We start from the raw sequence: 23,310 nt of genomic DNA, 5'->3' as shown, positions 1-23,310 counted from the left end.
TTTCCTTTTAAAGTTTTATTAAAGTTTAATGGAACAATTAATATATATATATATAGATATTTTTTTTTTTTTTTTGGTTAAGCCCAGTACAAAAATACAGTTGACGACTTGACAAAAATGGCTCCATCTAGGGCTTGAAGTTTTGAGTTTCTCCAACAGTAACAGGGGAAAGCATGCTTCCAGCTGGGCTGAGTCCAAAGCACACAGCCATTCCTGCACACGCATGCGTGCAAACAGGGAAGCCAAGCCAGAGAAGAGGAAGGAAGTTGAAGGGATTCAGGAAGAAGCCCAAGATTATTCCCAGGAGAAAAAGAGAAGAAACAGGCGGGTCTCCTTGGTGGGGTAGAATTATGGATTTACATTTAGGACTTGTTGTTTTAAATGATAAGCTATTTCTGCAATTTTAACATTATAAAAAAGATGCTTCTGGTCTCTTTTCACCACTAAGGTGAGTAAAGCAGGAGGAAATGGAAAGATTCAACTACTGCAGTGTGAGGAGTAAACCTCCAAATGGCTCAAGTTTTGTGTCAAAAGGTGTCATTCTTTACCGTCAATGACAGAGACATTTAGGTGAGAGGGGACAGGAGAAGGAAGTCTGCCACACTCTGCTGGATCACAAACATGGAGACCAGCTTCTGGCAGCAGACCACTTCCACAGTGAGAGGGCCCCTTCCCATGTAGGCAGGAACAAGGTTTAATTGTTCTGAGTGATTCCTCAATATTCTCTTCCCTGCTACCTTCCTTCCAGAACAGTAACTTTGATGAAAGAAGGGATACATTCATGTTACAACTCATCTTCAAGATGTTTCTCTCTGAAGGCATCACCCGTCAGCCTTTCCTGAGCTTCCTTCATCCCCTGAACAACTGTGAAATAAAGGTTGAGGGGAAAAGTATGAAGCAGGTCTTTAATATTTGACATGTGACAACCAATACAGATTTTTATGTTTTAGGAGAAATATAAGAGGAGCACAGGATCTGGATTCAAGATCTAGTTCTGGATTTTAGCCCTGGAAAGTCTCTTGAATTTGTTTCCTCATCTATAAATAAGGTGATGCTACTTACTTCACACAGATTATAAAAATTAAATGAAAGAATGAATAATAAATGTGCTTTATAAACTATGAAGCCTTAAAAAAATGTTAGTAGTTACTTTGGCTTACCCTCCAGGATTAGAGTTGAACCCCTGTCACAGGCTGTAGATATTCACTTGACACTAAGGGAATAGAAAACATCTTCCTACCATCCCCATCATCTCTTCTGGAGGATCGCTGCATTTATTTCATATCCTGTGGAGGTTACAGGTTACACTGGTATGTGAGTGTGTGTGTTTACTTGGAGGGAGGATGGTCTTCACTGAAAGAGGTGGTCATATCTAGTATCAACTACGTACAGAAGAAGTCAAGTTCTCAGGCACAGGAGGAACCTGGAAGGCAGGCCCTGGGCAGACAGAAGATGAAACTTCTCATCTATCTTGGGCATCAAGGAGGGCAGCTGTTTTGGTACAGGCTCCCCATACAATGGCAAGCCAGTAGTTAGGCTGAGCCAGAGTCTGTGGATCTCAGAAAGCAAACCAGGTAGTATAGTTTGTTACATCCCTTTTGTTTTGCCCACGCCTTCAGTAAAGCCAGGTTTGAATATTCCAGTTTCATGTCAGCTGAGCCATGGAGAATTCAGGCAAAGGGTTCTGTGTCCACACTTGGACTAATGTGTTAAAGGATGATGCTGGTGTCAAGATGGAAGTGGTAACTTCATGAAATTCTAAAAAGAAGGTGAATTTCAAGGGTCAAGAGTTGGGGACCTATGGGAATTCCCTGGTGGTCCAGTGGTTAGGACTAGGTGCTTTCACTGCCGTGGGCCTGGGTTCAATCCCTGGTCGGGGAACTAAGATCCCACAAGCCTCACAGCCAAAAAAAAAAAAAGTTGGGAACCTAAAGTTCAGCTACCCTTCTCCATGTGGAAAATGTCCCTGTAACACCAACCTCCAGTGATCTGCATTTGGGTAGGAAAGATGACATTCTCCTTACCCATGGAAAGGAGAGGATAACCTCTGCAGATCTCTTTCCTCTCCCTATCCTGAGAAATAAGAGTTCCGAGGACCCAGAACATAAAGTGATCAACAAGCTGGCAGCATGGCAATGGGAGACACATGGCAACTTGGCAAACAACCCTCTTTTACAGATGGCAGGGAGAAATTCAGAAGGAAAACAGGGACAGTACATGGCATGAATTCCAACCTCTCCCTCTGGAATGACTGTGCTCAAGGATTAGAGAACAAAACAGCATGACAGACTTATGATTTCAATCCTCCCTCACGTGTTGGTGCTGACGCTGTTCCCTCTGCCTCGAATGATGCTTTCCGCATTCGTCTGCTGGCTGGGACTCAAGCCAGTCATCATCCCCTCTAGCATGCCTCACGCCCTCTCCATGTTGGGCTACACTCCCCCCTACACACACACACCCCTTGCTTCCATAACTTGAAATGTCCTCTTCATATGTCTCCATAGAGACAAACTCTTATCCGTATCCATCTAGATCCAGTTACTGTTTACTATCTATGAAACCTTTCAGACTAGATCAGCTAACAATTAGCATTCCCCTTCCTTTGAATTCTCACAAGAATAGCATTAGTGCAGTGGAAAAACACTAAGTTCTGGACTGAAATCCTGGCTCTGTGACTTTTTAACTGTGGGTCCACAGGCAAGTGACTATTTCTGGAAGCCTCAGTTCTTCACAGTTTTCCTGTGGGTCAGTTAGCTCCCAACTGGATTATAAAAAGCTAGGGAAGGGGCTCAGTCTTATCTTTCTCCTATATTCTACACAGCATCTAGCCAAAAGCTAGTCATGCAGCAGATGCTCGGCTAACATGTTGAATTAGTTTCCCATCACAGACCTTGCATGTGGTTCATCCTACTGAAACCTGGCAGCAACCCTCCCTCTTCCCTCTCAACATAACCATACCTTGCTCAGCACTGATGTAGAAATACTTGTAGCTGGGGTTTCCATTCTCATTGATGATTTCAGGACGTACCTTGCCACTGGGATCTATTGTAGACAAAATGGCGGAGGGATTGCAATAGTGACAACAGAGAGGTACTTTAAGCACCATATGGTGCACTAGGCCTTCTGGAAAACGAGACCTGCCCATCTTTGCAGCCCATTATCTCACCACCTTACCCCTTGTTTTTTATGTTGCAATCACAATGAATCCCTTGTAATTCCCTGAACACAACCCACCCCCACCCTCACTCCCCACCATGCCTTGGTATATGCTGGTCCCTCTTGCTGGCATGTTTCTTTTCTGTTTGATAATGGTGGGATCTATATTTTTATTTGTATCCCCCGTAGAATCTAGCAGAATGCTGAGCAAAGATTAGGTAGTCATTAAATATCTTTTATAAAATTGTTTCTGGAAAGACATTTTTCTTGTTATAGAATCCCATTGCTTCAGCCTCACTACAGGGTCAAGGGTGGGAACTGTGGCTTATCTCAGTCCCTGTAGTGCCTAGCAGTGCTTGACATATGGCTGATGCACAAATGATGGCTAAATGGATAAATGAATGTTCACTACTCTCCCACTGCTCACAAAAGCAGTTAGTTTTGGGGTTTTGTTTTGTTTTTTTGTTTTTTACAAAAGCAGTTAGTTAATGGGAAAAGTTTTCCTTCAGATCCGAGGTGCTGGCATTCAGAACTCCCCACTCTCTCTTGAAACTGGTTTTTGTTTTTGTTTTTAGCCATCCCAATAAAATTTCACTTGGTGGAGTCAGTGCCTTGATTCATTTCTCTCTCCTTCTGCACCACGGATCCCCAGATTAAGACCTTTCACCTTACCCAGGAACAGGATTCGTGGAATATAACCCCCATCAGGGCTGAAATCTTCATCTTTGGGCTCTTCTTCATCCTATCAAGTATAAACCTTAAGTCAGATCATGTTCCCTCTCTCCTCAAAACCTTTCAGTGGCTTCCCCTCCCACTCAGAGTAAAACCATAAGTCCTTGCAGTGGCCTAAGAGGCCCTACTTCACCTGCCACCTGGGAACTTCTCTAACATCAAGCCCTACCCCTTGTTCAGTCTTCTCCAACCACACTAAGTTGCCTGCTATTGCTGTCATTAAACAAGCCGGGAATGCTCCCCACTCAGGCTTTTGTATTTGCTCTTACACTCCGTCTGGACACACTTACCCCTTCATCCACATGGCTCACTCCCTTTTCTGCTTCAAATCTTTGCTCAAATGTCAGCTTGTTTTCTAACCACCTAATTAAAATTGCAAACTATCCCCTCCATTCTTCATTTTTAGCCAGAGCATTTACCACTATCTGACATACTTTACTTATTTGTCTGCCTCCCCATATTCAATTCCTCATATGTAATTTAATGACAGCAAAGAACTTTGTCTGTTTTGTTCATTGCTGATTCTCAATACCTACATCACTGACTTGCAGTTTTTCTTGAATGCATGAATTGTTGAGACTGACATTTTAGTACAATTGTGAAGTTATAGTTCTCCCAGGAGACATGACCACACAGTTAGCTTTCTTTTTAAGAAATCTCTCAAGTTGGAGAATGCTCACTGAACACATTTCTGTTTCCTGTGAGTGGTGATTCTAACTCATCACAGAAAGTGGTGAGGCATTTAGATGCATAGAAATCAACAGTAATTTTGTCGTTTATGATGTGATTCCCATTTCAGAAGTTATATCAAATAGTTAATATAACTTTGCCTTCAGTGAGGTGTGTCAGAGTTCAGGCTATCCACTAGCTTTATAAGCAATCCCTTAGCTACCTCAACATTAACTGGTAATGTGTTCAGAAGATTTCCAGTCCTATGTTTAAATAAACATCATTTTATAGAAACAGGGCTAGGAGTATCATCACAGAGCATCCGAGCATCCCACATTGGAAGAGTACAGCCTAAAAGGCAGCACAGCTAGGTCACAGTACCTATTCTTATCACCTGTTAGGCTCTATGACCTTGACTAAATCACCTAACTCCTTCAGGCCTAAGATGCTCAATCAGTAAAACAGGGATAGCATCAATGGCCTAAAAATCCCTTCTAACTCTAAGATCTGATATTCTGACTTGGGATTCCAAGATCTCTGGTCAATGTGAAGTACATAAAGGATATCTAATGAAATAAAAGGAAGCTCTACATATAAGCCCAGCACAGAGTAGGGTTTCAAATGAATCATATTTTGCAGAGAATTGTGGCCTACACATGTGACTACATCTTTAGTACAGTTATACAAAGATGTAAAAACATGTCAATCATAAGCTAAAAATGAAGGAACCTTAAAATTTAGTCATCTTATCCAATCTTTCTTCTCCTACTTCCTCCCACAAATGGGGGCTCGATGGCATTCTACCATATCTGATGCAAGACTTAGTATTAGTGTAAGAGAAAAACACATACATACAAGTAGACAGCTCTGCTGAGTAAGATTTTATACCATCAATGAGGCTAACTCTAAAACAGTAAAGACTTAAAATCATAGCAGAAAGGAGAAACTCTGGAAGTCTTACCTCAAGATTTACCATAACAAAATTATGGGAAAGTTCTGAAATTTCTGTAGATTCTGCAAATTTGGGCTTTAAAGCTAGGGGGAAGAAAAGATTTTGGAACAGAAGAAAACATCATTGTCATACCCAAACACTTTTTGCTGAGATGATTCATATAACTGACCCTTTTGCTAATCTTAAGACCCAGAAATCAGGACACTTGAATTCTGGTCCTGCTTCTGCCATTTACTTGCATAGTTATGTACACTTAAGTGGCTGACTTTATTTCTCTGAAGCTTTCATCTAATTTATAAAATATAGATAACGGCATACTGACAAAAAAATTATTACTATTGGCTTTTTTACCACAAAGTAAGAAAACCTGGGCTCTAATTTGGTTCCCATCTCCTCCAGTAAGACCACTCCTCATGTCTCTCTCTGTTACATACAACTGTCCATAAAACTATTGTAGCTCCTAATCTCATATTCTACATAACCATATCTTAATTGCCTCACCCTCCAACCTCTTGCAAATACAACTGCAAATTTCTTGAGGGCAGGGAATCTCTACCATAAATTTCTTCAGTATTCCTTCAAGCAATAAGCAGTGCTGAGCCAAAGTCAGTGTTAATATTTTTTGAACATTAATATTTGAGAACACATCTGAGGTCTGATCATTTGCACCTACCTTTGCAAGCTCCACACCAGGACTTATGGATAATCACCATCAGGGGTAATCCACTTAAAAACAAAATGAAGAAATTATAATCTAGTAATTCCACTTCTTGAAATATATTCTAGTAAAATGACCAACCAATGAAGACAAAGATTAATGTGCAAAGATGTTCATGTAGTATAATTTCAATAAGAAAAATTTTAAGACAATCTATTCAATAATAGTGGACTATTACAACAAAATTATTGCTAAGTTCTGACATTCCAGTAAATTCTGGAAATTTGGGCTTTAAAGCTAGCGAGAAAAGACTGCAGAAGAAAACAACAAATTACAGCATTTCTAAATGTTATGGTTATATAACCACTGAAACGTTAATAAAATTTTTCATTGGTACACTGTTAAAGGCTAGAATATAAAATTATTATCTATAGTTTAGTTTTAATTATACAAATATGTAGAAAAGAGTCTAAAAGGAAATGTTCCAAAACATAACAGAGGTTATCTCTGGATAATGGGATTGTGGATTTTACTATACTTTTCCTGTATTTTCCAATTTTTCTACAATTAAGTGTAATTTTTTTTTTTTTTTTTTTTTTTGCCACACCACACGGCTTGTGAGATCTTAGTTTCCCAACCAGGGATTGAACCCGAGCACCGACAGTGAAAGCACCAAGTCCTAACCACTGGACCACCAGGGAATTCCCAATTAAATGTAATTTTTGTAATCAGGGTCGGAAAAAGCTTTTTCTTTCATAAAATAATAAGCAACATATTCCACCTGAATCAGTCTTGGCCAGCTGAAGCTCTTACGCTCTCAAGGCTCAAATGCCGACTTGTAGAAGGGTCCTATGTAATCAGACGTTGGCTTTCTCCATCATCCAACCCTCATATCACCACATCACCACATGCTGTACAATACTATCACAGCATTTACCACATTGAACTGTATCTTTTATTTACCACATTGAACTGTATCTTTTTATTTACTTAGAGCTTCTTAAGGAAGGAACTCTTAGCTGTCTCTGTACTCCCTACACCTAATATAGAGAATAATATTACTGGTAGCAAAAACTTATACAGCATTTACTGTGTACCAGGTACTATTCTAAATATATATAAATTAATTTAATAAGTGTCAAATGAATTATTCAGCTATCTCATCATAGGCCTACTACAAATCTGGGACAGAATGGTGCCTCTAATACTTGTAAAAGCTTATAAACTAAATGAGCAGGACAAGGTTAGGTAAGAAGTGGGAATCTACATAGCCATAATAATAATAGCCAAGTGTGCTAAACATTTATCATATGACATTGTTGTATGTGCTTTACACACATTATCTCATTTAAATCCTCACAACAGGGCTTCCCTGATGGCACAGTGGTTAAGAATCTGCCTGCCAACGCAGAGACATGGGTTTGAGCCCTGGTCCGGGAAGATCCCACATGCTGCAGAAAAACTAGAATCTGCCTGTGTGTCACAACTACTGAGCCTGCACTCTAGAGCCCGCGAGCCACAACTACTGAGCCTGCGTGCCACAACTACCGAAGCCCACGCACCTAGAGCCCGTGCTCCACGATAAGAGAAGCCACTGCAATGAGAAGCCCATGCACCGCAACAAAGAGTAGCCCCCGCTCACCGCAACTAGAGAAAGCCTGCACGTAGCAACAAAGACCCTACGCAGCCCAAAATAAATAAACTTATATGTAAAAAAAAAAATCCTCACAACAATCCTAAGGTAATGGTCTCATAATAGAAATGAGAAAACTGAGACTTCCAAGAAATTAAACATTTGGCCACATAAATTCTAGGTTCTGCCACTTAGTAGTTAACTTGTAAGTCTGACTCCAGAATTCATATTCTTTCTGACCACTATTGTCTACTTCAATTTAGAACAGCAATCCAGAATCCATGGGTTTAAACCCAATCAACTGAAAATCAACTAACTTCGAATTTGAGAATGAAAATGGAAGAGGCCTTAGATGCTGCCTAGTCCAAACCTCCATTTCATGCAGGAATCCAGTCTCATACATCAGAAACAAAAGGTGGTCCAGATAACCTGATAAGCAAGAAATAATCACCAACCAAGGCAGCCCATCCTTTTAACAGCACCGTGCACTTACAGAGCAGTTTAGAATGTCTTGCTTTCTCTTTTCTCCCAAGCAAACTCCTATTCATCCTTCTAGAGCAGAGGTAAGCAAACTAGTCTGCAGGCCTAATCCAGCCCACTGCCTGCTTCTATACGGCAATGATATACAAAACGTGTTTTTTTTAACATTTTAAAATGTTTGAAAAACAAATCTGAAGTATAGTACCTTGTGATATATTGAATTTAAATATAATTCACATTTCAGTGTAACTAGCTTTATTAAAACACATTCACACTCATTTGTATACTTACTGTCTATGGCTGCTTTTGTGCTACCATGGCACAGTTGATAAGCTGCAACAGAGACCCTATGGCCCTCACAGCCTAAAATATTTACTGTTTGGCCCTTTACTGACCCTTGCTCTAGAGTGACAGTCCAAACGTAAACACCTCTGTGAAGCCTTCCCAAAACCACCTTCTCTCAACAGCTAGTTAGTCCTATTCCTCCTCTGGGATCCCAAAGCATTCTAACCGCCAGTCCTTTTTATCCTCTAATCACCTGTTTACTTGTCTAAACTACTAACTTCTCAAGGGCAAAGACTATCTAATACATCTTTGAAAAACACAAGCACTGGTAAGGTAGGTACCTACCATTTGTTTACTGAAATCAATGAAAAAATGAAAAACAAGCTTAAAGTGCTATTTGTCTTGAAAAACAGAATGAAGCACCCAGTTATGGGAGTTGTCATAACAGTCACTCTAGGTTAAGACCAAAGCATTGAGACTCTCACCCAGCACTATGAAAGTACTTTTGATCAAAGGCATAACAGGGATACCTGTGTATCTAAAATGTTACATTAAGTAAATCATATGAAGAACATAAAGCAAAAGAGATGCCAGCACACCGTCTTCATCTAAAAGATTTTATTAAATGAAACAATCTAGTGGTTTTGTCTTTCACCATTAGAACCAAAGCTTCCCAAGGACAGAAACCAGTGGATCTATCTGTGATCCCAGGCCCCAGGACAGAGACTAGCAAAAAGTAGGCACAGTACTCAAAAAACTGTGGTATGAAAAAAGGGCCAGTGCAGATGCAAAACTGTGTCACCTTCAGTTCTGTTCACAATTATTTTAAAACAATTCATCCATCCAGTCTGCTTTCCCACAATTCAGATGGGGGAAATCAATGGTATGTGATATCCCAAGTAGAACCTAATCTAAGCAAACCCTGTCCACCAGAGCTCTGTCCTCTAGAGAAACTTGCCAAGCTCCTCCAAGCTAGTTCTCCATTCTCTCTAGTCTCAATTTATGCTGTAAACTCAAGGCCTGGAACAGAGGCATTCAGAAATGTACGAGTGAATCGGTCACAATAGCTCTATTTCCATGCATCAATATATTCTGCAGACCTTCAGATTATTCCTCCCAGAGAAACAGAGAGTGCAGTGGTTAGACAAAGAGCCATGACTTTCCCCCACCAGCTCTGGTTAGTGCAGGCTCTGGCTCAGATACTGCAGAAACATGTTGGCCAGTTGAGGCAGGTTCTCATTGTTGGGATGCATTTTGGTGTAGGAAATAAACTGGCGACGGAGGCGACTCAGTTCGGCCATGGTCAAAGGCCGGGTAAACCGCAGGTGCTCTGTGGTGCCAGAAAGCTTAAGCAAGTCTCCAGGGACTGCACTCTTCTGAGCTTCCATCAGTCCTGCCAACACCTGGCTGGTGACCTGGTCCAATTGGTGCAGAAAGGTGCCGGAGGCAAGTGGCTGGGACTGTGTAGACTGATGGGGTGGAGGAGCCCGGTTCTCAAACAAGGCAGCTCTGATCTCTGACAGAGGCAACGGCTCCTCTAAGCCCACCAAGGTGAACAGGGGCCGGTCCCAGCGGTTCCGAGAGTCGGGAGCTTCAAAGCGCAGCGCTAGGGCCTCCAGAAGTTGGGGAGAGTAAAAGGCACCGGACACATGCTCTGCAGATTTCTCGAATTCCGAAGTCACAAGAGCTGGAAAATCTGGCGTCCTGGTTTCCTCCCACTCCAGTTCCTTAGGTATTTCTGCCTGGGCTCTCCCATTTATTGCAGAGTCCACTGCCTGCGGTTCCCCGCGGACACCGGTGCCCGCCGCCAGAGGTCTCCCTCCCTCCTCAGCTCGCGGCCTCCAACTCACACTGACACTGCGGCTCGGACTCTCATCCGCGCCCGCCACCCGCGGTCTCCTGCTCAGACCGCCTGGCCTTACGCAGTAGACCAGGCACAGCGGAGTGCGCGCCGCCCGCGCCAGGCAGTACAGCTCGTAGCGGAAGCCCTTGATGTAATTAAGCGAGTCGAGGATGACCACTTCGTGGCGACTCAGGCGCCGCTCCACGGCCGCTCGCAGGGCCCCACGCAAGGCCTTCTCACGGGCCGAATCGCCGTACACTGTCGCGTCCTCCGCGCCCAGCACCTCCGCGTCGTCCACCACGTACACCGCGCGGCCCTCAGCCGCCAGTGCCACGCGGAGTTCCTCCGCGCGCCGGCTCTTGCCGCTGTACGGCAGCCCGCAAAACACCACCAGCGGCATCCTCCCAGGGCGCGGCCATGTACAACCGCGCAGCGTCAACTTCCGGGTTGCCGGCGGCTCCGACGCAAACCGGAAATGCAAGCTACACTTCCTGCCTCCCTTGACCTCTGTTGCTATGGAAACAGGAGTTCTAGACCAACGAGAGCCAGATCCAGCTCTCTCCGAAAGGAGATGGAGCTTAGAACGGCATCGGTTATTTCTGTCAAATGTTATACGTCTCAGGAGAATGTGATCTCCTGGCGGCCAAAGACTATGTCCATCAATTTATAATGGAGCCTTAAAGAGCATTAAATATTGCAAAACAATCAGCACTATATTTAGCAAATGGAAGACAATTCACAAATACTAGTTCCCCTTCATTCCTTATAGCCAATAACATTCAGTAACTGTTTATTCAATAACCATTTCAATCATTCAATATCTTCATGGTTGGGAATTCAGAGATGAACATAAAACAGTCCCCCCACAGAGCAAGGGTCTGAATGGGAAAGTCAGGCACCTACAGGCAGAATAACATACACTCTAACGGAGAGAGGTAGGTTGGGTTGTAAAAGTACAGAAGAGAAGAACAAACTGCCCACAAAAATTGCCGAAGACTTTCCCTAGGAATAGTCATTTGATTTAGAATGTGAAAAACTAATAGGAATTTTTCTCCTGGGTAACGAATGCCAGATAAAATATAGGATGCCTAGTTAAATTTGAATTCCAGACAATCAACAAAAAATGTTTTTAAAATAAATATGTCTCAAATATTACTTGGGGCATATTTAAAATTACTTGTTTACCTGAAATTCAAATTTAACTGGGCATCCTTTATTTTTATTTGCTAAATCTGGCAACCCTACTCCTGCAGAAGGTATTAGGCTCAGAGCCATGAAGCTGTAGGATCTGTTCTAGCAAAAGCAAGCACTATAGTTTGGTAGGTGCAGAAGTGTGAGTATTTCTGTGCAAGGATGTGTGTATATAAAGGAAGTGCACATACATTGTGTCTTTATATCTCTCCAGTACAGTATAGTAGAGAATGTTCAAGTCTTGCCTCTGCTACTTACTTACTAGCTGTGTAAACTATTGTCAAGTTATGTAACCATTCTGTATCTAAATTTCCTCTCCTGTAAAATAATAACAATGGTTCTTATTTCACAGGCTGAACCAACCTCATAGGTTGTGAGGATTAAATAAATTAATGAATATAAAGCACTCAGATCAATGTTTAGCCTTTCCTCCCCTGTTGTGCCTTTTCCTCCTCCTTTGTATAAGTCTTCTGTGCATAGACTAAACTTACTTGGAACTTAAGACTATTCAACTTGAGACTATTAGGCAGTATGGTTTACTGGCTCAGTGTAGGCTCTGAAGCCAGAGTGTCTGGGTCCAGATCTTTGCTCCACCACTTAACTAGCTGTGTGATCTTGGGCAAGTTATTTAACTGATCTGTGCCTTAGTTTTCTTATCTGTAAAATGAAGGTAACAACAGTACCCACCTCAAAAGAGTTGTTGTGAGAATTAAATGAGTTAATTCAATGTCTGGTGCATAGTAAGCACTTAATAAATGTTAGGTAGTATTATTATTTTTGTTGTTATCAGGCAGCCCCTACATTGCTCTGCCTTGGCATAATCCTTCACCTGAAATTAATGCTAAGCTGATGGCTGGAAAGTGTTTTACCACCATAAGTAACCTAAAACCATATCTTGTACCTGGCAGCTGCTTCTTTCTTCCCATCTTCTAGTGTCCTCCAATGAATGTGATCTCCGAAACCTGGAAGGAAAGAGCCTCATAAACATTCACACATGAACAAAGGGCAAAGACCCAAGAAAGAAATTGGCATGTTCACAAGATACTCATAAAAAAAAGGCTTTCCTTTGTTAAAAGCATGGTATTCAAGTCCCAAAGCCACTGCTTTCTAGGTGTATGGGACGATGGACAGTCCTATACCTCAAGCCTCAGTTTTCATACCTGTAAAATGGAGATAATATCGCCTAATTCAGTTTTTAAGGAGATTATTTTAAATAATGGTGGACTTCCCTGGTGCTGCAGTAGTTAAGAATCTGCCTGCCAATGCAGGGGACACAGGTTCGAGCCCTGGTCCGGGAAGATTCCATATGCCATGGAGCAATTAAGCCCATGCGCCACAACTACTGAGCCTGTGCTCTAGAGCCCGTGAGCCACAGATACTGAGCCCGTGTGCCACAACTACTGAAGCCCATATGCCTAGAGCCTGTGTTCTGCAACAAGAGAAGCCACCGCAATGAGAAGCCCTCACACCGCAACGAAGAGTAGCCCCCACTCACTGCAACTAGAGAAAGCCCACGAGCAGCAGCGAAGACCCAACACAGCCAAAAATAAAATTAATTAATTAATTAATTTTTTTTAAAAAGACCTAAATGCAAGACCTGAAACCATAAAACTCCTAGAAGAGAACATAGGTAGGACACTCTTTGACATAAATCGTAGCAATGTATTTTTGTATTAGTTTCCTAAGGCAAAAGAAATGAAAGCAAAAAGGAACAAATGGGACCTTATTAAACTTAAATGCTTTTGCACAGCAAAGGGAACCACTGACAAAACAAAAAGACAACCTACCAAAATGGAAAAAAAATATTTGCAAATAATATGACCTATAAGGGGTTAATATCCAAAAATATATAAACAGCTCATACAGCTCAATATCAAAAAAACCAACAACCCAATTAAAAAACAGGCAGAGGATTTGAAAAGACATTTTTTCAAAGAAGACATAGAAATGGCCAATAGGCACATGAAAAAATACTCAACATCAGTAGTCATCAGGGAAATGCAAATCAAAACCACAGTGAGATATCACCTCACAGCTTTCAGAATGGCTATCTTGAAAAAGACAACAAATAATAGATTTCGGAGAAGATATGGAGAAAAGAGAGCCCTTGCACACTGTTGGTGGGAATGTAAATTGGCACAGTCACTGTATAAAACAGTATGGAGGTTCCTTTAAAAATGAAAAATAGAACTACTATGTGATCCAGCAATTCCACTCCTGAGTATATATCTGGAAAAAATCGAAAACTAATTCAAAAAGATACATGCATCCCAATGTGCACAGCAGCATTATTTACCAACAGCCAATATATGAAAGCAACCTAAATGTCCATAACAGATGAATGGATGAAGAAGATGTGGTATATACAGGGGAATTCCCTGGCAGTCCAGTCATTAGGACTCAGCACCTTCACTATGGTGGCCCAGGTTCAATCCCTGGTCAGAGAACTAAGATCCCACAAGCCACACAGTGTGGCCAAAAAGAAAAAAAAATTATATATATTTTATATATATATAATGGAATATTACTCAGCCATAAAAAAGAATTAAATTTTGCCATTTGCGCCAACATGGATGGACCTGGAGGGTATTATGCTAAGTGAAATAAGTCAGACACAGAAAGACAAATACTGTATGTTTTCACTTATATGTGGAATCTAAAAACTAAAAGAAATGAATGAATATAACAACAACAACAAAAAAGAATTTAGAACAGTACCTGGGACTGGAGGATTGCTACAAGTATTTGCTATTAATATACCAGGCACTATTCTAAGTACTTTACCAATATTGATCTTCATAACAACCCTAGAGGTAGGTACTCTTATTAATACCATTTTACACATGAGAAAACCACGGCACAAAGTTTAAGTAACTTTCCCAAGTTCACACAGCTAATGAGCATCAGAGCTGAAAACTGAACCTATGCGCTCAGGGTCCAGACTCTTTACTTTTAAGCACTAAACACTGCTATCCTTCAAAGCAGAAGGAGGTAAGGACAAAGAGGCAAGGGAGGGAGTAGACAATGCAGGGCCTAAGAGGCCACTATAAAGATTCTGGCTTTTACTAAGCTCTTAGTGGGTTTTGAGCAAAGTATCAATAGTAACATGATGTGATTTCTGTTTTAACATGATTGCTCTAGCTTCTGTGCTGAAAACAGACTAAAGGAAGTGTTATGGGTTGAACTGTGTCCCTCCAAAGATGGTATATTGGAGTCTTAATCCCCAGTACCTCAGATTGTGACCTTATTTGGAAATAGGATTTTTATGGCGGTAATCAAGTTAAAATGAGGTCATCAGGGTGAGACCTAATCCAATATGGTGTCCATATAAAAAAGGGAAATGTGGACACAGATATGCACACAGGGAGAGAACCCAGCCATCTATAAGGAGAGAGGCCTGGCACAGACCCTTCCCTCAGCCTTTAGAAGGAACCGATACTGCCAATACCTTGATTTTGAACTTCAAGTCTCCAGAACTGTGAGACAATAAGTTTCTGTTGTTTAAGCCACTCAGTTTGTGGTGCTTTGTTATTGCAGCCCTAGCAAATACAGGAGAGAAAGGCAAAAACAAGAGACTAGGAAAGTGGTTATTGCAATAATCCAAGCATGCAATGACAGTGGTTTGGACCAACTGTGGTGGTAGAGGGAGTAGATCCTATCAGATTCTGGACATACTTTGAAGGTAAAGGCAAAAGGATTTTGTTCTGGATATGGGGTGAGAGAAGTTAAGGATGACTCTAAGGTTTTTGGCCTGGGCAACTAGAAGAATGGAGTTGTCGTTAATAGAGATGGGAAAGAGAGTAGGTGGAGTGAGTTTTAGAAAGGAACATTAAAGAGCTTGGATTTGGAAATGTTCATTTTGAGATGCTTACTAGACATCTAAGTAGAGATGCTGAATAAGCAACTGAATATCTGAGCCCAGAATTCAAGGAACAGTTATCAGCATACAGATGTTATTTAAAGCTTAAGACTGAATAAGATCACCATGGGAGTGAGTGTAGATGAAGAGGGAGTCCAGGAGCCCTGGAGCACTCCCAGGTTAAGGGAGATAAAGAAGAACCAGCCAAAGATGTGAGAGAGAACTACCAGTGAGATCAGCAGAAAACCAGCAGCACATGGAATCCCAGAAGCCAAGTGTTTCCAAGATGTTTCAAGAAGGAAGGATGATCCACTGACACCAATGCTCCTATTAAATCAGAAATGATCACTGGATTTAGAAAGTGGAGAATAATGCTGACCTTGACAAGACCAGTTTCAATAGAGGAGCGAGGATGAAAAGATGATTAGAGCAAGATCAAGGCAGCCCAGGGGAAGAATTAGAGAACAAGTACACACAACTCTCTTAAAGAATTTTGCTGTACAGGGGCAATTGCTAGAGGGAGCTGTGAGTCCATGCAAGGTTTTTATTCAATATGGAGGAAAGTATAGGATGTTGAAAGCTGATAGAAATGATACAATAAAGGTAGGAAAACTGATGATACAGGACTAAAAGGGAGAGTCGAAAATATCTTGAGTAGAAGAAAGGAGATGGGATTTAGTACTCAAGTAGAGGGATTAGCCTTTGCTAGGACCCCTGATAGTTCATCCAGTAAAGACAGGAAAGGAAGGATATATGGCTACTGGTGCTAGAAGGTGGGTAAATCTCATGGTGACAATTTTTGAAAGGTCCCTTTCGAGTCTTTCTACCTTCTGTTAAATAGGAAGCGTGGTGACTGGCTGAAAGCAAGGATTGTGGAGGAAGTATTGGAGGTTTGAAGAGACAAAAGTAAATACGAAATAGTCCTCTGGGAGAAAACCAGAGAAACTAAATGATAAAAGGCATGTTTCAGGAAAGAAGTGATTCCAGAAGAAAGCCTAAATACAAGGAACAGTGAGAAAATTAACTGGAAAACATGTAGATAAATCTAAATATTATCTGTATAAAAAATTTTAATGCTCAATTTATAGAGTTAAAAAAGGAGAGAGAACTAAAATATTGGACAACAACAGCTTATAAGGAAAGAGGAAGAGACTGAAGTTAAAATATTCGAAGGTCCACTAACCATTGGGGGGTTAAGATATTGTTAGATTTTGTTAAACATGCGAGTAAAATTTCAAAACCACTAAAAGAAAAGAACTAGAGTGCCAACTTCCAAACTCATAAAGAAGATAAAGCAAAATAAGAACCAGCAAATACTCAACCCCCAATGAAAGGGCAAAAAAGCGCAAAAAAGAATAGAAAAAACAGTAGCAATGGAAATTGGATGAGAGAAATAAGACCAGCTCTGTCAACAATCACCACAAACATAAGTGAACTAAACTTGCCGGTTAAAGTTAAAAGACAGAATTTGTCAGATTTTGGTTTAAAAAAAACTACCTCTGTGTTTACAAGAACACCTAAGACAGAAGGACTTGTAAAAGTCAAAAGTAAAATGATTGAAAAATATATCCCAGGCAAATGTCAGCCAAAAGAAAGTCAGGGAAGCTAGATTACTATCAGGCAAAATAAAATTTCTCCATAAACATGGACTACTCAGAAGCTAGCTGACAAAGCTTACAGTCATAGGAGGTTATTGCTAAGAGAGAGCCTAGGGCAGGGCTGTTCAATTGAACTTTCTCCAGTGATGGAAATTTCTATAGCTGCACTGTTCAATATGGTAGCTATTAGCTGTTGAGTACTTGAAACATGGCTAATGCAACAGAGGTGCTGAATTTTTTATTTTATTTTATTTTAATTAATTTAAAAATTAAGAGTGACATATTCCTAGTGCTACTTTATCGGACAGCACAAACTTAGAGATCAGTCTAATCCTCTCATGTTACAAAGCCCCGGAAAACGGAAGAGGCTACCCAAGACCACAAAGGAAGCCACAACCAGAATTTAGTCTGATTCCTAATTAAAATGCTTCTCCAGTGCCCCTGGCTGCCCTACTGCATTATCCCTACGAGTAAGTCTAGAGGTATAATTTGAAACAGTTCACTACGTGTATAAAATTTCTTTGAAAATTCATATTAAAAAGTACATTGGAATTTTTCATGAGTAATAATCAGCACCATCATTTTTTGAGTGCTTACTCTATGTTATAATTACAATATAATAGCATTAATGACTAACACATATATGGCATTTATTATATGCCAGCCATTGTTGTTCATGCTTTTACGTGTATTAAATTATTTAATCCTCACAATAAACTTATGAGGTAGAAACTTAATTGTCTTCATTTTACAGATACGGAAGGTGAAGTTAAATAGCTTGCCCAAGGCTACAGTGCTAGTAAGTGCCAGAGCTGGGATTAGAACCTAGGTGGTGGTGTTCCAGAGTCTGTAGTTTGCTCACGATACTTCACTGACTCTCTAGCAAAGATAAAAATGAATATAGGAATAAAGGAATGTGGCTTCACCAAAGCAGAATGAAAACACAGACTTCAGGTCTGGAAAACCTGGGTCCTTATGTTTCCCTTCAAAAACAACTTGAAAAGGTACAATGCTTACCGTGTTGCTACCTACTCCCCAATAACACCCACACTCACACCCATGCCAACGTGGAACATCTGAAGACAGTCCAATTTCCTAAAGTATCACCTGCACAGACACTTTATTTACTCCAGTTATCTGCAGAGTGAGCTGAAATCTCCCATATTAGCAGCTCCTGCCCTAAAACATTAATTTAAAAAGGGGGAAAAAAGGGAAAGTGACAATTTCCAAACACGGCATTTACATCAGCATTCCCAAGCCCTTCATGCTCAAATTGTTTTCATGAGTGTAAGCTAAGGACATCAGAAAAGTATTATCCACCCCCTCCCAGCTGACAAAACAAAAGGTTAAGTGTCAGAACTGCCAGCCAAGTCTCTGAAACAGGGACCACTGTACCTAAGAGGTGGAATAACACAGTGGCTAAATGAAGTCTGTCTACATCAAACAGACCTAGTTTAGCCACTTGCTGTTTTCCCGTATGCAGAATATGACTAACAGAAATATTTGTCCCATAGGGCTGTTGTGACTGTGAATAGGTCACAGTATGGAAGGTAAACATTCCATACGTGTCAGTGCCAAATTTGCATTTGAGACTTGACAAAGCCATCCATTTCTGTTTCAGGCAGGATAGCACATGAACCGCCCCCACTGATAACTTTCTCATTTCTCCTTTAAAGTTTTCAAAGGAGTTTCTGCACTCAGAGCAGGAGTGGTATATTGTTGAGAACAGAAGCTCTGGAATTCGTATCTCAGCTGGTCCACTTACTAGCTATGTGACTCCTGCGTCCCATTTTAGGTTCTTCATCTGTGAAATGGGAATAATGATAAAAAAATATTATCTATGCTGTAAGAAAAAAATGGATTTACACATGGATAGATGACTACATGGAGAGAGACATGATAGGACAAGGATAGTCAGACATCAATGGTAGACCTGGCAGGTAGACATAAGGGGGTTCACTGCGAAATTCTTTCAACTTTGCTATGTGTTTGAAAACTACTGTAATAAAATATTGAAAAAATAATATCTTAATGAATGAAAATATTTATTTAATAAAATGTCAACTTCACAAGGAAAAAAAATATCTATCTTAGAGGGTTATTATGAGGATTAAACCAGTCAATACATGAAAAATGCACAGAACGGTTCCTGGAATACAGCAAATATACAGTAAATGTTAATCATTACACTCCTCCCCACAGGTGATACATATTCCAAAATTTTAGCACATGGAAAACAACAAAATTATTTTAGAACTCTAGGATGTTAGAGCTGGAAGGAGTCTTAGGAATCATTTCTAGTCCCAGCTCTCTCATGTAATAAATGATCCCCAGGGAAGACAAGAGCTGGCTATATAATCTGACCAGGATTAAAACTCAGGCCTCCTGATTTCTATCCAGTGCTCACACCACACCACTGTACTTCCTCTTCTTAATGAAAACAGTAGGGTCATTCCATCTCTCCTCTCTGCAAACCACCAGGCCATCTTCTGGAAAGAGTCAAAACTACTTAAACATCTGGGAAGAAATCTTACTCATCACTGCTCCGGGTAGCACTTTTTTGGGAGGTGGGTGGTGAGCTGTAATCTATTTTCCAAGAAACCACACCCACAAGATACAAACAAACAAAAACAAACAAACAAAAACAGTTTGAAATATTATTAATTCCTTTCAGGAACAATTCTATATTCTTCTTTGGGAGGATATAATAATAAACATTAAATAAACACTTTTCTAAGTTTGTGACACATATTAAATACCTTTTGTTTTTTTGTTTAATCCTCACAACACAGCCCCCCCCCCACCAGGCTGCCCTTCTATATGCTCCTAAGTTACCTGCTATTTCCCTGCTCACAGTACATATCACAGTGTCATGTAATTGCCTGGTTACTTGTCCTGACAGTCTTCAGACTATGAGCTGAAAAAAGACAGGGATCTCAACGATCATGTGTACCATTCATTTCTTCTTTCAACAAATATTCCTGGGCACGAATAAGACAGAAATGGTCCTACCTTACTGGGGCAGTCTGTACTTTCCAAAGATGGTTGCAACAATATCTCCCATTCCACATGCTCTTTTTACAATGGGACCTCAACATTCCTCCCATGGGGGATGGAGGGGGTGTGGTTAATGTCCCTTGCCCTTGAACATGCCCACAGAGTACAGTGGAAGTGATGCTATGTGACTTGTACAGCTAGATGATAAAAATGCCATGCATTTCCAACTTGTTCTCTTAGGGCACTCACTCTTGGAATCTAGCTGTCATATGGTGAGGAAGTCCACACAAGCCCATGAAGACCGACCACACTAGCCCATGAAGACAGACCACACGTAGAAGTAACCAGCTTAGCTGAGGCCCCAGACTTGGAACCAAGACATATACCTTCCCCACTGTGCCTTGTTTGAATTCCTACCCCACAGAATAGTGAGCATAATAAAATGATTTCTTTACACCACTGAATTTGGGGGTGGTTTATTGTGCAGCAATGGTAACTGGAACAACCACACAGAGCTTAATGTCTAACAAGGAATACTGAATACGTGACTCCAAGGTATTGCCTACACCTAACACAGTAAACTGGAACAGGGTAAATTATTTGTTGCGTGTCTGAGGTAGTTATTATTCTGCCCCTTTTGCAGATGAGGAACTGAGCTTTGAGAAATTTAGCAACTTGCCCTCGGCCTCTCAGCTGGTTAGTGGCAGAATAAATTAAAACTCAAATCTAAACCCACACTCCTAACACTACACTCTTCTTTCTCCTTCAGTACTTAAAATTTTACACTAGGGCTTCCCTGGTGGCGCAGTGGTTAAGAATTCGCCTGCCAATGCAGGGGACACGGTCAAGCCCTGGTCCGGGAAGATCCCACATGCCACAGAGCAACTAAGCCCGTGCACCACAACTACTGAGCCTGCGCTCTAGAGCCCGCGAGCCACAACTACTGAGCCCGTGTGCCACAACTACTGAAGCTCGCATGCCTAGAGCCCGTGCTCCGCAACAAGAGAAGCCACCGCAATGAGAAGCCCGCGCACCGCAACAGAGTAGCCCCTGCTCGCCACAACTAGAGAAAGCCCGCACACAGCAACGAAGACCCAAAGCAGCCAAAAATAAATAAATTAAATAAATAAATTTATAAATAATAAATTTTTTAAAAAAATTTACACTAAATATACAATAATCTGCTTTAAAATGGGACTGTCAGTACTTAAAACATTCTGGCTCAACAGAATTCACTGTGCAGTTTCATCATTGAGATGGAAACCCATATGTCACCTCCTCAGAGAAGTCTCCCCTGACGTTCCTAGCTCAAGTAATGCCAGCTGCCTCATTCTTTCCCAGCCTTTCTACTCCATCAGTTTCATTTTCTTCCCAAAACTCATCCCTAGCTGAAATTATCTTGCCTATTAATTTGTTCATGTATCTACTCTGTCTCTCTGAATTGAATATAAGCTTTGTGAGAGCAGGAACCTTGTCTGTCCTATCCATTGATATATCCCTAGTGCCTAGGACCACGTCTGTAATACGTTAGGTGATCAAAAATTATTTACTGAATGAAGGACTGACTGCATTCAGGCACACTGAACGTCCACCCAATCTCATCACCCACCAATAAATGTGCAAATAGGGAGGAGAAAACACAATTAACAACGGCAGGACTGCAGCAGAGACATTCCATACAGCAACGTCACTACAAAAAAAAAAAAAAAAAAAAAGGAAAGGGAGGGGAATGCATGCTACCACACAACCACTTAGAAAAAGCATAAAACCCTGAGTTCCAATAAAGATGTAGGTAATGGGATGGATGGAGTAGGGGGTCACACCTCTTATTCTCCATTCATAACCACTGCCCCCTCACTCTTCAAAAAAACTCAGTTACTTCAGACACACCTACTGAACAACACCAAGGAACCAAGGACAACTGTTGGTGACGCTCTAACATCAGACTTTTGACCCTTCATCTGGCCCTTCCTTTTGTGCCAGTCACCCCTCCCTAGGATACAGGCGCTGTTCGCTCCAAGGTAAGGAAGCAGTAACCTAGCTCTTAAAAGAAGAGGTGAGGAGGGGACTCTTCAGACCCAGGGCAAGGGTCTAAATATACAGGTCCCCAAATGTCCTATTTCTCCCACGAGGGAAGGTAACGGTGCCTGAGGACCTACCAAGTGCTAGGCACTATGCTGGTCTCTTAAACATGCTTTTCCTAATATAAGGGAAATTCCTTACCCCAACCCAAGAATTCAGGGAGGCCTCAAGTAAAACTTCCCCATCTCAACATTCCCCAAACCCGCTACTCCTTACCCCAAATTCCAGGACCAGTTCGAGAGGATAAAAGAAATCTAGCGTGGCCACAGAGATAAAATGGGAAAGGGATCATGTTAGAACAAGAAGAGGGTTGTACTGGGCTGGGGCCCAGGATAAGTAAAGATTAAGATAAGAACGCGGTCTGACCCTTTCCAAGCCCATTATGTCCATCAGAAGAGGTGACGAGGAGCAGGAAACTGAAGCCCAGCAAACAGGTGGCTCCGAGACGAGGCCGCAGCTCCATGGTGGTAGGTGCGCGGAGCCACGGTGCTGAGCAGACGTAGGGCCCGAGTCCTAGCACAAAGTCCCCGCGGTTTCCCAAGCGCGGCTCAGTTCATCCGCTCTGTTCCCAGATTTTTTTTTTTTCTAACCCTGAAGGAAGTGATGTTAGACGGATGTGGGTGGTGCCTCCGGGGTCCGGTTTGGGACGGAGTGAGAGTTTAAAGGTGCAGATCACGAAGAAGGCTGCGGGGGCTGCTTTTGAGCGCTAGTTGCTTCCCCAGGTTCCGGACTTTCAGTCCGAAGACCGAGAGAAAAGATGGGCCGAGATAGTGGGCGGGGTGGGGAGGAGGCTCGGGAGAACCGTTGCTGCGTGCGTCCGCCTGCAAGCTAACCCCTCCCCCAAAAAACCGCTGCACTTAATATTCACTACGCAAATTATTGCTCTGTGAAGTCAGCAGCACCCAACAGTGGGCGGGGTGCCCATTGGCTTCGGGTCCCCCCTCCCCCTTCGCAAATAAAAAAAAGGCAGACAACCGGATTTCATTCTTAGGTTCGTGCTCGAGTCTCGAAGAGACCTGGCAAGTCTGTTCTGCGGTGCATGGTCTCGTGCCTGCAAGAAAGCCCCTTCCTGCTGGAGAAGCACTGCACCTTATTTTTCCTTGTAACCCAAATTCTTCCACTCAGGGATGATGCAATCAACTGATGCAAGCTCTGAGAAAACCAAACTTGGAACC

At 41.7% G+C, this 23,310-nt stretch overlaps 2 protein-coding genes across 3 annotated transcripts; both read right to left on the bottom strand.

The window, feature by feature from the left end:
- TXNDC12 (thioredoxin domain containing 12) lies at window positions 1–22,728 on the bottom strand. 2 transcript variants are annotated; one of them, XM_055084630.1, is made up of 8 exons: window positions 22,502–22,728; window positions 18,822–18,860; window positions 12,501–12,561; window positions 6,183–6,235; window positions 5,519–5,592; window positions 3,829–3,898; window positions 2,959–3,042; window positions 1–864 (listed from the first exon to the last, which is right to left on the bottom strand). In XM_055084630.1, the coding sequence occupies exons 1-8, from the start codon at window positions 22,596–22,598 to the stop codon at window positions 785–787; spliced, it is 558 nt and encodes a 185-aa protein (XP_054940605.1). In that variant the 5' UTR covers window positions 22,599–22,728; the 3' UTR covers window positions 1–784. The 2 variants fall into 2 exon arrangements, with proteins under 2 accessions (XP_054940605.1, XP_007129284.1); XM_007129222.4 differs by lacking the exon at window positions 18,822–18,860 and having other exon boundaries at window positions 22,502–22,725.
- On the bottom strand, window positions 9,173–10,835 carry KTI12 (KTI12 chromatin associated homolog). The gene has a single exon (XM_007129221.3). It carries the CDS (start codon window positions 10,806–10,808, stop codon window positions 9,744–9,746), a length of 1,065 nt encoding a protein of 354 aa, XP_007129283.1. The 5' UTR covers window positions 10,809–10,835; the 3' UTR covers window positions 9,173–9,743.
- Window positions 22,729–23,310: the final 582 nt, after the last annotated feature.

Source organism: Physeter macrocephalus, chromosome 4, assembly GCF_002837175.3.
Source record: "Physeter macrocephalus isolate SW-GA chromosome 4, ASM283717v5, whole genome shotgun sequence".
Lineage (NCBI taxonomy): Eukaryota > Metazoa > Chordata > Mammalia > Artiodactyla > Physeteridae > Physeter > Physeter macrocephalus.
The sequence above is the reverse complement of the archived record's forward strand: the minus strand, read 5'-3'. Positions and strand labels throughout refer to the sequence as shown.